This window comes from Podarcis liolepis (assembly GCF_965112155.1).
Source record: "Podarcis liolepis genome assembly, chromosome: 13".
Classification (NCBI taxonomy): Eukaryota; Metazoa; Chordata; class Lepidosauria; order Squamata; family Lacertidae; genus Podarcis; species Podarcis liolepis.
The window spans coordinates 37828222-37843980 of record NC_139573.1 but is presented as its reverse complement, the minus strand read 5'-3'; the positions used below and the strand labels follow the sequence as shown (position 1 = coordinate 37843980).

General features: G+C 47.0%; 1 protein-coding gene across 7 annotated transcripts in view; it reads left to right on the top strand.

The window, feature by feature from the left end:
- The window catches only part of RCN3 (reticulocalbin 3), a gene marked incomplete at its 5' end in the record, with an annotated part of 27993 nt that extends 12234 nt beyond the window's left edge, over window positions 1-15759 (top strand). For 4 of the 7 annotated variants that reach the window (XM_083470100.1, XM_083470104.1, XM_083470102.1 and 1 more), the window contains 6 exons: window positions 1133-1374; window positions 6984-7177; window positions 8900-9072; window positions 10819-10879; window positions 11826-12025; window positions 15601-15759. In XM_083470100.1, coding sequence (XP_083326226.1) covers window positions 1133-1374; window positions 6984-7177; window positions 8900-9072; window positions 10819-10879; window positions 11826-12025; window positions 15601-15711 — 981 coding nt within the window. In that variant the 3' untranslated portion in view covers window positions 15712-15759. Of the gene's footprint in view, window positions 1-1132; window positions 1375-6983; window positions 7178-8899; window positions 9073-10818; window positions 10880-11825; window positions 12026-14764 lie in introns of all 7 variants that reach the window. The other 3 variants (XM_083470101.1, XM_083470105.1, XM_083470103.1) reach the window with 1 other exon arrangement.

The window sequence follows — 15759 nt, the reverse complement described above, 5'->3', positions numbered from 1 at the left end:
TGAGAGAGGTGGCTGCAGGACAGGTGTACTCAAAGGCAGTTCAAAGTATCTGGGGCAGCGAAGGAGGAGGGACAGAGCCTTTTGAGGGAACAGAAGACCTTTGGATGTTGGAGGGAGGTGAAGCTAAGGAGCAAAGATATCTCAGGCAGGATTGTATCAGGGTGTAAATGGCAAAGCAGTGGGGAGACTCTGGGAACAAGGATTCAAATATTGCGGGACTGATTTTGTGTGTGTGTGTGTGTAAATAAGAGGATAAACAGGGAGGCAGGCTTCCATCTTTTTTAGGTTGTACAGTGGTACCTCGGGTTAAGTACTTAATTCGTTCCGGAGGTCCGTTCTTAACCTGAAACTGTTCTTAACCTGAAGCACCACTTTAGCTAATGGGGCCTCCCGCTGCCACCGCGCCGCCAGAGCACGCTTTCTGTTCTCATCCTGAAGCAAAGTTCTTAACCCGAGGTACTATTTCTGGGTTAGTGGAGTCTGTAACCTGAAGTGTATGTAACCCGAGGTACCACTGTATTTGAATATTTCCAGGCTGCAGTTTCATATGAAAATATTGCTGGATAGCTCTGCTTGTTAGAGTGTGGTGCTGATGCCAAGGTTGCAGGTTTGATTTCCATATGGGACAACTGTATATTCCTGCGTTGCGGTGTGGGGCGTGTTGGACTAGGAAGATCCTCGGGGTCCCTTTCCAGCTTTGATTCTATGAAATATCACAAGGCAGTATACCAACCAAAAAATACAGTATTGCAGTGAAAATAAAGAAACACGTCAGTAAAAGCTGGATGTGAAACAATCTCAGATTTGAAAGTCCAGAGTAGCACAGTTTTTAGAAGGTACCTGAAAATGAGCAGAGGCCCTCCTGCCAATCTTCTATTGGCAAGGAGTTCCACAGGACAGGGCTTGCTAGACTAAAGGCTTGGCGCCTGGTAAAGGCTAGTCAAACCTGGGGGGAGGGCACATGGGATCCCAAAAGCCAACAGATGGCGGCTAATATTCCCTTGTCACCTTCTTTTCTTGGAAGCGGTGTGGAATGGAGACCCATTTGGAGCAAAGTGGGCTGGCTCATGATTTATATATGCACCGTGTGTGTGTTTTCTTTCCTTACTGACCTTTCTTCCTTGTTCCCAAGTTGTGTACAATGGCTTGGCAGAAGATGCTGTTTTCCTCCTGCCTGTTGACTGTGTGCCTCACGTGGGTCTTGGCCAAGCCTCCCCCCGACAAAAAGGACCGTGTCCACCATAACCAAGACTTGAGCGACCACCCTCACGATGACAACCAAGATTTCCAGTATGATCACGAAGCCTTTCTGGGCAAGGAAGATGCCAAAACGTTTGACCAGTTGACTCCTGAAGAGAGCAAGCAGCGGCTTGGGTAATTGGAACTCTGCTGTTGGGTGAAGAATTTTGCATCTTGAGGAGCTGAGGGAGGAGAAGCAAGCTTCTAGTCCCCTAGATGTGTGTGGTTGATGGCATCTCATGGGTTAAGTTGGGGAGGGAACACATGAATACCATTCCCCATGTTCTATGGGTAAGGCTTTAGTGCCTTGCATAGTACATTGCTCATTTTCACAAGCTAGTGAAACTAGAATAAATTTTGCACAGTAACCAACCTTAACTGGGACGCACGTGGCGCTGTGGGTTAAACCACAGAGCCTAGGACTTGCCGATCAGAAGGTTGGCGGTTCGAATCCCCGTGACGGGGTGAGCTCCCGTTATCGGTCCCAGCTCCTGCCAATCTAGGAGTTCGAAAGCATGTCGAAGTGCAAGTAGATAAATAGGTACCGCTCCGGCGGGATGGTAAACGGCGTTTCCGTGCTCTGCTCTGGTTCGCCAGAAGCGGCTTAGTCATGCTGGCCACATGACCTGGAAGCTGTCTGCGGACAAACGCCGGCTACCTCGGCCAGTAAAGCGAGATGAGCGCCGCAATCCCAGAGTCGGTCACGACTGGACCTAATGGTCAGGGGTCGCTTTACCTTTAAGCAACCTTAACTAGCATTGATTTAGGTCAGCTTTCTGCAACCTGGTACTCCAACTCCCATCAGCCCCAGCCAAAGGTCAGGAATGATGGGAGTTGTAGTCCAAAACATACAGGTTGGGGAAGGCTGATTTAGACAGGCTGCATAATCCAAGTGTTCTTGATACAGAATGAGGGTCATCCCGATGTCATTCATGGGCAGTTTTGGAGCATCTGAGTATTGCCACTAGGGCTTCCAGCGCATTGTTGATATGGCGGTTAACCTTTGACCCTTTCCAGATGTTGAACTCCAGCACGGCCCGTGGTCAGGGCTGAGGGGAGTTACAGTCCAGCAACATTTCAAAGGCCGCAGGTTCCCCACTCCTGTTTAATAGCATAACACAAACACCCCATTACGTTTAGACAATACATTATGCAAAACGCAGCGATTTGACAAGTGCGCAGTGCCTTAAATTTCATCGCGTTGACCAGAGACAGCACTTGCTTTCACCGTGTTACTCTCTTTTATTATTGGCCAAACACACACGAACGAGTGCTGCAGAAGCCCTGTCACACATTCCTCAAATGTGTAAATGGGCATTAAGTGTTCAGGGGTGGGAACACATGGTCCTACCTGCTCCGTGTTAAGAGGGAAGGTCTAAATGGGTATCTAAGTGTCTTCTGTTCAACATGCTTAGAAGCTCCTTTAGACCATGGGTAGGCAAACTAAGGCCCAGGGGCTGGATCCGGCCCAATCGCCTTCTAAATCCGGCCCGCGGACGGTCCGGGAATCAGCATGTTTTTACATGAGTAGAATGTGTCCTTTTATTTAAAATGCATCTCTGGTTATTTGTGGGGCCTGCCTGGTGTTTTTACATGAGTAGAATGTGTGCTTTTATTTAAAACGCATCACTGGGTTATATGTGGGGTATAGGAATTGGTTCTCTTTTTTTCTTTTTTCAAAATACAGTGGTACCTCGGGTTGCATACGCTTCAGGTTACAGACTCTGCTAACCCAGAAATAGTGCTTCAGGATAAGAACAGAAATCGTGCTCCGGCGGCGCAGCGGCAGCAGGAGGCCCCATTAGCTAAAGTAGTACCTCAGGTTAAGAACAGTTTCAGGTTAAGAATGGATCTCTGGAACGAATTAAGTACTTAACCCGAGGTACCACTGTATAGTCTGGCCCCCCACAAGGTCTGAGGGACAGTGGGCCGTCCCCCTGCTGAAAAAGTTTGCTGATCCCTGCTTTAGACCTTCCTGATCAGTGCAGGAAAGTTTGGGGTATGAGCACTCTGTGTCCCCGATGTCCAGGGTGGAGTAGGGTGGTGCGCACCTGCTTGTCCCCCCCCCCCATTTCATGCCCACATGCGTTCATCTGGATGCACAAGGAGGGATTGTGTGTTCCCACTAAGCCAGTCTTTGGTGTACTTCCAGAGAGGCCCAAAACTTAATTTTAGAGATGAGACCTCCCAACCATTTCAAACTAGTTTCCTTAAGGCATCAGGTTTTCTGCCCGGCGGAGCAGAAAACTGACTGGGCAGTGAGGCGTTCTGCCTGGAACGGGGAGAGCCAGTGTGGCATAGTGAAGAGAGCTGTAGCTTTCAAACGACCTGCCTCAAGCCAGGCCTTTCCTGTGCTAAAGCACTCCCAACATGTCTGCCACAGAAACTGCTGCGAATTCTAGAAGTTTCCAGGGTATATTATAGGCCACATATTTGGTTCGTACAGGGACCTGGGCTGGTTTTTTGAGCCTCATCACTTGCCCTGTGTGAATTAAGAGGATGTTCTGTGAAACACCTACATGCGCATGTGTGTGTGCAAGGTAAGGTTGGTAACCGTGGATACACTAGTTTCCAAGGAAGCATGTTCTTTTTTTTTATAAGATATTTATTAGGATTTTTAAAATATTACCAAAAAAAATGAAAAAGAAAAAGAAAATACAAAATAAAAATAATTAAAAACCACTCAATTTTTCCATTGCTTATTTTTCCTTAGCTTGTTTCCCGGACCTCCTCATACCTCCCTTTTTTGTATTCCAGTTCAGTTTGTTGGTTCAGCAAATCCTTACCCTTTTTATTTATCCTAATGTTTGGTCTTCAAATAGTAACGTTAGATTTTTACCTCTTAACAACCCATTTTTCATATTCCCTTAAAGCATTACAGCTGGAAACCACTTAATTTCTATCCAACATCGTTCTAACATTCATTAATTTTACAATAATGTAAAAGAAAGCATGTTCACCATTACTGGCTTTTTAAATTGAGGAACCCCTGCTAAAATTCCAGTTTACCTCAGGACTTTCTGAAACCCTTAGGATCTCTTGGTCTGGGAAGACTTGAGTTCGGATTACCATTGATTTATGGGTTCTAGTTATGGGCTCCTTTGAAGGAAGGTGCAAGGTATAAATTAATTAATGATGATGATAATGTTAAATAAAGAAATGCCCTCAAATCCAATGTGGTGGTGTGGTTAAGGTGTTAAGTTACAACTGAGGACACCCCTCAGTTATGATGCTTCTTGGCTATCCTTGAACCAGTTACTTCCTCTCAACCTAATGTACCTCAGAGGATTGAGGTGAGTTTAAAAAATAAATAAATGAGAGGGGAGAACCATGTCCCTTGCCTTGAGCTCCTAGGAAGGAGCGTGGGCTGTAAGTGTAATAAAAAATTTCATTGGGTTGAAGTCTCCTTCATGTCTCTTGAATATGAAGCGCCCGGGGTGGCCTTGGACAAGTAACTCTCACAGGTTGGTTGTGAAGATAATGAGGGATTTAATTCCCATTAGTGCCAACCTGCAAGCAGATGCCCCTTATACCTGCACCCCTGATGAGAATCCTGTGTATCTTAAGGAGTGGATATCTTAAGGAATGGAGAAACTGGATTGGGGGGGGGGGGGTTTCTCTCTCTGTTATAATACAGTGCTACCCCGGGTTAAGTACTTAATTCTTTCCAGAGGTCCGTACTTAACCTGAAACTGTTCTTAACCTGAAGCACCACTTTAGCTAATGGGGCCTCCTGCTGCTGCTGCGCCGCCAGAGCACGATTTCTGTTCTCATCCTGAAGCAAAGTTCTTAACCCGAGGTAATATTTCTGGGTTAGTGGAGTCTGTAACCTGAAGCGCATGTAACCCGAGGTACCACTGTACTAGAGCCAGGGACCATCTAATGAAGTTGAATGTAGGAAGATTAGGGACAGACAGAAGGAGGTACTTCTCCACACAGTGCTTAGCTAAACTGTGGAGTTCACTGCCAGGAAATGTACTAGCTCCTGCCTCTCTGAGCTGAGGTTTGCTGCCACCAGCTCTCCTCCTCCCTCTGACTTTGATGCAAGGACCATTCTCAAGGCCTACAAGTGATGAATATGAGTTATTGAGGTGAGGGAGCATCAAACACATACCTGCCCGCCCCCAGAGAACAGGGTGCTTGCTTTCGTCCACTCTCCTTAGACCCAAAGAGAAATAGCATAGGACCAAAGAGATGCTGGAACAGTAGAGAGAGAGGGGGGAAAGGGTTGCGTTCAGTCAAGTTCTACTCAGAGAAGACCCACTGAAGTTAAAGCATTGACGTTTTTCATGCCCATTCACTTAAATAATTAAATAGATAAATTGTGAGGCCATAAACATAAGTACTCACAGTAAGATGATAGAATCCAACTCATATAAGAGTCTGTCGTCTCTATCTATCTATATCACATTCCCATCACTGTATGATGGAGGCTGGTACACACCATCCATTAAAAGCCTCCAAAGAATCCTGGTAATTGTAGTTTACCCCTCACAGAACTAGACCCCCCCAGTGCCCTTAATTAAACTACACTTCCCAGGATTCTTTGGGAGAATCCATGCACTTTAAATGCATGGTATGTAAGCAGCCTGAGATTGGATAGAACCCAGTGTCTTGTGGGCAGCTGAACCCTAACAGGCCATTTTAGGAGCTTTTAAATAAAGTTTAAACTTTATTCAGACTTAAATTAAGAGTTTAAATAAATAAAGAGGACAGCAAAGGAAAAGAGCGGTGCATGGAAAAAAAACACTTTTAGAAAACTAGCTAAATCTAGCTTTACATTCACACCAAACGAGGATCCTCCTCGTGAGTAATGCCGCATATTGGGTGGTCAGAGGGCAGGTAAAGGACAAGGAAGGATGGCAGAATGTTGGTAATGTTCCATTTTTAAGAGCTTTTGACCCCGGTTGCTTCGGATTGGCAACTGGCTCTCACCAATCACAGGAGTTGCCCATAACCCCAAAAAATGCATAGGGGCGAGAGGAGGAAGGAAACAAGGTGGCAGAGGCAGGAAGGCGGGGTGGACAGCTGTCAGAGTCAGAGAACAACTTTTACTTTGTGTATTGGGAACGTGGCAGAAGCTACATGGTCTGTCTGCCTCTCTAGAAAATGGAAGCTGAGTGAATGCAGATCTTTAAAGGCTGGGGGTAATGCCAGATGCGGGTGGCGCTGTGGTCTAAAACACTGAGACTCTTGGGCTTGCTGATCAGAAGGTTGGGCGTTCAAATCCCCATGACGGGGTGAGCTCCCGTTGCTCTGTCCCTGCTCCTGCCAACCTAGCAGTTTGAAAGCATGCCAGTGCAAGTAGATAAATAGGTATCACTGTGGCAGGAAGGTAAATGGCGTTTCCATGTGCTCTGGTTTCTGTCATGGTGTTCCGTTGTGCCAGAAGCTGTTTAGTCATACTGGCCACACGACCCGGAAAGCTGTCTGTGGACAAACGCCTGAAAGCGAGATGAGCACCGCAACCCCATAGTCGCCTTTGACTGGACTTAACCATCCAGGGGTCCTCTGAATACTAGCTATTGGGATTCACAAATAGGGACAGCTCCATTGTGTTCAGTTCCTGTTTTGGAACTTCTCAAAGGCATCTGGGTGACCAACTGAGAGAACAGGAAGCTGGACTAGATTAGCTGAGCCTTTGGAGTGATCTAGCAAGGCCTTTCTCATATTTGTATTACAGACATATCTTGGCCATTTCCCTGTTCTCTAAGCCTCTTTGTTCTTGAACCTTCCTTCTGCAGAAAAATCGTAGACCGAATCGACCGGGATGGGGACGGTTTTGTGACTCAGCCTGAGCTGAAGGAATGGATCAAGCATACTCAAAACCGCTACATCTACGAGAACGTGAACAAGAACTGGAAGGACTATGACAAGAATAGTGATGGCCACATCACCTGGACTGAGTTCAAGAATGCCACTTATGGCTTCTATGAAGGTGTGGGCAGAGGAAGCGCTGTGTGTACGCACAGGAGAGTGGGAAGGGTGTGTAGTGGATGTCGGCCACCTGGGAGATTTCGGCAGGTTCTAGTTCAACTCTGGAATCAGGTGGAAGAGCTGTTTAGCAGGAGGGGATGGCTGGCATTGCAGCATATATAAAAAGCATCTTGTGTCCGAGTAGTGTTATGGAGTAGCCTGAGACCCCAGGCCAAAATATGTCTACATTATTTAAGAAACTGGAGTGGATGGTAAAATGCTGGTTCATGCTTTCCCCCCCTAACTTCATCCTGGAACATTGAGAGAGGGGAATGCACCCACCGCCCACCAAAATTGTGGAGGATATATGAAGAAAGTTCCTCTTTCTAAGAAGGCAAGCAGAAAAAAAAGGAAAATCTCAGAAATCCTCTCTGGTGTTGGGGGAAGGCCTTCTGTGGGATTTTAACTTGGCTCTGTCTTAAATGTCCAGTTATCTGGGGATAACAGGCTCCAAATGCTCTCTGATCTGTTTACGCCAATAAGTTTCCAACGAAATTGGCTGATGGGCACAAGGACAAGGGCTCAAGCTAATCTGCTTGCTCTCCATCACTTGTTGCTAGCAACCTAGTTGTAGCTGGCCAGGGCTCCCAAGGCTGGCCTGCTGCCTTGGGAGGGAAGGAGAGAGGGCAAAACATTGGCCTCTCTCTGCTTCTGGCAGTTTTGTGACCTCCTAGTGCCAGCTCTGAGGAAGCAAGCTGGCTGGCTGTGAGAAGCCAGTTTCATCTCCCAGAAATGCACAGAGGACTCACGGGCTGGTTGAGAGAGGGCAACATTGGTCCCATTAACCATCAGCATTATTAAAAAAAACAGATTTAACGGCACAGTCCTATCATTGGTGCTGCCCAGCTGTTGGGGGGGGGGGAACCTTTGCTGAAACAATGAAAAGGTTGGTGCCAGGCAGGCCTTCCTAGAGAGAGCATTCCATTAAACAAGGGGCTACCACAGAGAAGGCTTGTTCTCTTGTTGTCGCCCTCTGGGCCGCCCTTGAGAATGGCCTCGGATGATTATCTTGGGTCTGTCGGAACACGCCAGGGGGTCACACACAGCCCCCAGGATGAGGCAGACCTCTCCGGCATCTTCCTGATGAAGCGCAACCCCGGGACACTTATAAATCATCAGTCCCGGTGCACACCAGCGACACATATCTTGAAGACTATGTGCACACTCTTATCAGCAGAGTTTAGCAGTTTTGGTGTGTGCATTCTAAGTATTTATTAAGCAGTATATTCAGCACAAACAATCATGGCGTCTCTCCTCTTCTCCAAGAGAGAGAGAAAGAAAGAAAGTACAAAAGTACAGTAGAATTTAAGAGATAAGACTAGCTTCCATTCTCACACTTTCCGAGCCTAGAAAGTAAACACAGACATGTGATATAACAATCACACATCCAGCAGCGGAAGAGTGAAATGCTAACAGTGTCCTGGCAGGTTCATAGGGGGAAAGCTGAACATCTGCAGCAAGGACTGTCACCTAGTCGTGTAAAATCCCACTGTGATTTAGAACCCTGGAAAGTCAGGGTTCTAGATCGTGCAGGGAGCAGAAATAGCTCCCTGCTGCAGGTGCTATACTCCCAACGGGGAGAGAACCAGTGATGCAAGCCCTTGCTCTCCACCCCCCACGGTGGGAATGCCTGTGCATGGCACCCTTGGGCTTCACGTATACTTCTTGCCTTTGATGCCATTAGGAGAGGAGTTTGGCGATCTGGAAGACAAGCACTCCTACCGGAAGATGCTGGCCCGGGATGAGCGGCGGTTCAAGGCAGCTGACAAGGATGGGGACATGACCGCGACGAGGGAGGAGTTCACAGCCTTCCTCCACCCCGAAGCGTTCGACTACATGAAGGACATTGTGGTGACGGTGAGGCTGGAGATGGTGAACTCTTGGTGGGAGTTACAGATTGGATTTTTATCTCATTATACATGACTAGCTATTTTTCACCTTCTCACCCCTTGCCTTTTCCTGTAAGACCTATTGCAGTCTTTAAGAGTCGTCAACAGGCTCATCTCAGCTATCTGCCAATCTCCCATTCCCACCACCCTTCTGAGTAATACCCCTCCCCACCTTCTCACTATATAGAAGGATCTGGCAACTTCTGTTTCAGTGTATCTGAAGAAGTGTGCATGCACACGAAAGCTCATACCAAGAACTAACTTAGTTGGTCTTTAAGGTGCTACTGGAAGGAATTTTTTTATCTTGGTGGGAGAAGAAGGCTCTGGTAGACTAGGGTTGCACATGCACTATGCCTTTATAAAGCACATTCAAAATGCATTTCCCCCCCTCAAAGAATTCTGGTCATTGTAGTTTAACTCTCACAGAGTTACAATTCACATAAACCGTTAACAAACTACAGGGCCCTGAACATAGCTGTCAACTTTCAGATTTGAAAGGGATCAGCAGCCTCACCTGTCCTGGGGACAGTCTATGGGATATCTAACAATCTGGGATAGCAGTGGGAAACTGTCCTGGAATAAGGGAATTTCCTGGGGAAAAAGGGAAGGTTGACAGCTATGGCCCTGAATTGACTCTTCCCTTGTGGCTTTCAGAGGAATTAGCCAGCTGGCGGGTTCCTGCCAGGGGGGTCTACCGGACTTATCGCTGCCATGCCAAGAACACCTCATGCGTCCCAGTCGACCAGGGACTCCTGCCCTGGGCCTCGGACAAGCTCTGCACAGGCCTAGATGGCAGCCATTTTGTGTTGCTCTTTGTTTCCCTGCACCCCATCCAAAACCTTTTTTCCTCTCCACAACCGGCCATGACTTTTTTGGGGGGGAGGCTACCCCACCACTGGGACGCAGGTGGTGCTGTGGGTTAAACCACAGAGCCTAGGACTTGCTGATCAGAAGGTCGGCGGTTCGAATCCCTGCAACGGGGTGAGCTCCCGTTGCTCGGTCCCTGCTCCTGCCAACCTAGCAATTCGAAAGCACGTCAAAGTGCAAGTAGATAAATAGGTATCCCTCCAGCGGGAAGGTAAACGGCGTTTCCGTGCGCTGCTCTGGTTCGCCAGAAGCAGCTTAGTCACACTGGCCACATGACCCGGAAGCTGTACGCCGGCTCCCTCGGCCAATAAAGTGAGATGTGTGCTGCAACCCGAGTCGGTCATGACTGGACCTAATGGTCAGGGGTCCCTTTACCTTTACTTTATCCCACCACTTCCACAACGTCCTTCTAGGTGAGCTGCTAAAGCAGGTGGAAAGCAGCTGTGGCTCAGTGGCAGAGCACTTTGGCAGAAGGTCCCATCTCTCTGCCATCTCGAGGCAAGCCTGGGAAAGAACCCCATCTGAGACCCTGCCAGTCAGAGCAAGCAATACTGAACTGGATGGAGCAAGTGACAAGAATGGTCTCTATTCTGCATAGCAAGAAGCCATTTAGTCCTCCCCAACTCCACCCCATTCACTTTTCAGGACCTTCCCACATTGCTGCAGACATCCCATACCAAACAGCAGCAATGATTACAAATCGCCTCTTGCAATGGTTGCTGTTATTTCTTGAGTTTGGCAGGGCTCTGGTGTCCTCCATGCACAGGTCTCTGTGGGGAGGAAGATGTATCTCCTTTTATCATGATCCACCACACTGGTGTAAGCTGCTTTCCTTTCTCCCCTGCAGGAAACTATTGAGGACATCGACAAGAACGGGGATGGCTTTGTCGAAGTAGAAGAATATCTTGGTAAGATGGAAGGGCTGTGAATGCACAGTATTTGTTTCTTTGCTCACTTGCCTAATTTGACTCCTAGGAAAGTGCCCTGGTCGTAGGGCAGAGCATAATTATTATTATTTAGGAAAGAGGAATATATATATTCCTGCAGAATACTGACAGTCTGGCAGAACCCTACTTCATTTGATTTATAAATCAAACACCCCACAAGCAAATCAAGAGGAATGCTTACTGGCATAGAACCACAACAAAATGTTCAGTAAAGACGGGGCATAGTCTAACCTCCACATAAGCATTGTTCAAGTAAATCAAGATGATGAGTGTTGAATAGAATGCCACCTGGAGGAGCCTTTCAGTAAGAACGGCAACACAAAAAACCTCCAAAATCTGGTAGAACGGGTAGCTTAGCTGATTTGCTAAGACAAATCGAGTCAGTCTTTCCAAATCATGCTGAGTGTAGCCAGTAGTTGTGAAAGGCTGTCCTCCATTTTCATATATGCTATTAAACAGTCCCATTGTTGTCCAGAGTCATTGTCTGGCCTTTTTGCCTCTCTCAACTAAGTTGTTGGTTTCTCTGGGGCCGGTTTCTTGTGGGGAGAGGGAAAAGGTTGTCTGGCCCCTGCCCCTTATTGAACAAGGACTTAGTTGACTTGAGAGAGGGGCCACTTGCTTTGGTCTTCCCAAATAATGGTGGCAACTGTCTTTTAGAAAAATAACACGTTTATTTATTTTGCTTATTATTACCATTGATATCCCATTTTTCCTCCAAAGATCTCAAAGTGGTGTGCATTCCCTCCCCAATTTCATTCTTGCAATAACCCTGTGAGGGTAGGGTGAGAGACTGTAAGCACCCCAAAGTCACCCAGTTAGCTTCTTGGCAGAGCTGGGATTTGAACCGCTGTCTTCCGCGTCCTAGTCTTAGCACGCTAACCCCTACACCAAACTGTTTTCTGACCAGGCGACATGTACAGTCCTGAAACAGGGGAGCCCGAACCTGACTGGGTGAAGACGGAGCGTCAACAGTTTTTGGATTTCCGGGACCTCAACAAAGATGGCAAAATGGATCGGGAAGAGATCGGGCACTGGATCTTGCCAACAGACTATGACCACGCCGAGGTGGAGTCGAAGCACCTCCTTATCGAGTCGGACAAGGATAAGGTGAGGGTAGAACCAGGCACGGAAAGGAAACCAGAGGGGGAAGGCACTAGGATTGTTTTGCTTTTAGTAGACAAGGAAAAGAGAAAGATGGGTGAGTTACAGGCAGAGTTGGATGGGGTGAAGTATTAGAACAGGAGAGATGAACACCTATGTGCAGGTAACATGAGCTGAAGCTTTTTAAGTCCTAGTACTGATAGGGTGACTTTCACTCTAAATCTCCTGTCCAGTAAGTGGGAATTTAGAATGGATGAGTCTCAGCAGAAGGGATGCTTAATCCTTTCCCCACCAGCTATTTCTCTGCTTCCAAATTGTGCTTGCTTCCCATGGGGTTGTCCATATGCCTGCACCTTTATAACACTGCAAGGGAGCGAGCCCATTTGGCGGAGATGAGCAGAAGCAGAGAAATGGCAGGTAGGGAAAGGATTAAGCACCCCTCCCCTAGGCACTTTCCCCACTCGAAATTTCCTCCTCCCATAGTTGCCTTCCTTACATAAAAACAGAAGCGAGACTCTTGACAGCTGGAGCTGCCATCCCCATACTTTCTCATCCGAATGAAGGGAGAACCATTATTTTGGGGGAGTGCCACACCATTCCTGACCCTGGCCTAGCCAGAACTCCTGCTGTTGCTTGTCATAGCCATTCTGCCTCAAACCAGAGGCTGTATTTCTTGGTTTGCGAAAGATGGAAATGGGTCTGTGGTTGCTAAGCAACCACAGAACATATTTCTTATCTCTGGAAAGTCAGAGCTAATGGGCTTGATCTGGGGGGAAAGCACACAGTCAAACTCTATCTATGGGTACAGGTCTGGCTCAGTTTTGACTAGCAGGGGAGAGCTTTCCTGTTTGAGTATCCCATTTTGGTAAGTGGCTCAAGGCTATAAACAAAGCCAGTTTCTGGAGCAGGAAATCTAGATCAACAGTGTTCAGTCCTGCCTTTGATGGGCTTTTTTCCCCCAGTTCCCCAATGTCAGACAAGAAACGGATTTCATCCTAAGGAGGGAGATTTTCAATTTGCCCATCAAATGAGCTCATTAATATTTGGACTAACTATGCTTTGAAAATACCTTTTTGGTACCCTCTGCACTTCTGCCCAAGGGAGAGTAGAAAACAGGATCTCAAATAGCTTTCTTGCACTTGGGGTTGCAGTATCTTTTGATGGGGAGCAAACTATTCTGCTGGGCTTAAAATGCAATACAAATTTTATCAGGCTGTCACAGACCTGGTAAAAACAAGTGATAGCCACACAGGTTTTTTTTAAACTCTGCACATAGTTAAAAATATATGGTACTTATATGAACTAAGGACAGAAGCAAGCTAAGGTACAATTAAAATACTGAATTCCCTTTATGGGTCTTTGCAGCAGAAAGAAGAAATCTAGCAATGTTGTTCATGCCAGACAAATATATAGGCCAAATACCATTCAAAAGTCCTTCCTGGCTATTTTAATAGGAGTAAACAACCTATTTCGCTTATCTCTGTAAAAGTTGCATACAAATTAAGCATGTGTTAATACCCCAAAACATGTATTAGTACCCCAAAACAGTCATCTAGAACAACAGAAGGAAGGCAATTAAATCTAGCCCTAAATTTGTAAGGAGTTAAATCGGAACATTGAGGATTTAGGAGGCAGCATAAACTGTCTGCCTTCCAATATAGTGGACATTTTGTCCAAGGCTGTGGCAAGCTGCCCAAGTTCCTCTCCCAAGTTGTCCATTATAAAAAGAGGCAGCAGGGAAGCTTGCAAGTAACCAAATTAGCATCCCTTAGACCACCCTCCACAATTCTCTTCCTCAAAGAAAAATACATGCCTACACAGGCGTACGTCCCATGGAGTTCAGTGCGGTGTATAACCAGGTAGGTTAGTAAAGGACTGCAGCCCTGCTAGATCGGACTGAAGGCTCATGTTCACACACTGGCCAGCGAGATGCCCATGGGAAGTCTCCCAAGCACGGCATGAGTGAATAGTGCTCTCCTGCCCTTGATCCCAACAACTGGTATTTGAGACACGCTGCCTCTAATATTGCCATCAGGACTTGTGGGCATTGTTAGGTCGAATTCACAGAGGGTAAGACTAGCCCCCTTTTTACAGCTGTCCAAGTTGGTGGCCATCTCTACATATTGTAGTGAAATTCCAGAGTTTATCTAAGAACCTGAAACAGCAATCCTGTACACAAGGGATGGGGAATCTGTGTCACTGCAAATGCTGATTACCTTATTCCATCGTCCCTGACTGCTGCCTGGGGCCAATGAGAGTAGCAACATCTGGAGGGCTGCAGGTTCCCCATCCCTGCTGGACACACTTAACCTAGGAACAAATCCTTCACACATAGGATTGCACACATTCTCAAGGCATGCACATAGGATTGCAGTAAGTCTTAAAATGAGGGAAGGGTAGAAGTTTTATACAAAGTTCTTTCTGTATTTCCTGGTTGTTGAAGGGTGTGTGTGTGACATAGATAGGGACTATTAAGTGTGATGGTGACATTCCTGTTTTCTCTCATCTTCCTTCAAATCTTGAACAGGTACCGTAACTCGAATGATTCCAATAATCGAGTCCCTTAATATGTAATTAACTAACAAGGCAAATGCAATTTAGGGGTGGGGAGTTCAGAATAAAATTACCAGGGGTGTTAATTGGGTTGTAATTCTGTCCTTCTCTGCTTGCCTCCCTTCTCTCTCTCTCTCTCTCTCTCTCTCTCTCTCTCTCTCTCCTCCTCCTCCCTTTCCTCCCCCATCGCAGGATGACAAAATAACCAAGAAAGAGATTTTGGACAATTGGAACATGTTTGTGGGGAGCCAGGCCACCAACTACGGCGAAGACTTGACAAAGGATCATGACGAGCTGTGATCCGAGCGGGAGGGGAACGTACATTAGGGCATCCTCCTGCAACTGAGGGCCAAGGGGTGGGGTGGGGGACAAAGCACACTCCAGAAGGAAATTTTGTTCTTATTTATTGGTATGAGGGCCTGCTTAAGCTTTCTGAGAAACCTAGTGGTGACTGGCATACCTGGGTGGGTTTTCTTTTACACTCCATTCCTGCTCGCCTACACACTCCCACCTCGACAAAGCACTGTGAAGCTTGCTACACTACAGAATTGTGTCTTACACTCCAAAGGACAAACAGAAGGCGGCAGCTTAAACGTTATGCTCAACCCACCTCCCCTGGCTATTGTGGCATTCAATCAATTCTGCAAGGGCTCATGTTGTGCTCAATGTTTGCAGATCTCAAGGGACCCACTGACTGTCTCAGATAGGCTCCGCTCCTGCTTCTCTAGGGGCAAAATTCTAACACACACACACAGTGCTTCCCACAAGCCCATAATACCTTTTTAACACTCATCTGGGACCCTCGTTGAGGGTGCAGATAACCTGAAGGGGGTCAACTGAGAGGAGAAAACCAACAGCTGGTAGTGCGTACTAAACCTCCTCCCACAAGCTACTTTTTGTTGATGTAAAACCAGCCGCGGGCGTGTTTCCTGCAGCTCCGTTGTAATGTCTAGTTCACCCTGTGACTTGGATTAAGCATTGCTCTCTTGAGGTTCTGTGGTTCCTCTCTGTTTCCCCTTCCTCTCTAGGATGGCAAGCTTTCACGGGAGGAGTTTGTGGAGTTTCTTCGGCAAAGTATCGCCAGCGCCAAAGACTATGAAGAAGCAGTCAAGACGCTGAAGGGCCACCAAGAGCTGTGACCTCATGACTGTAACACTCTGGATTATTAATAAAACTATTCCCCACCC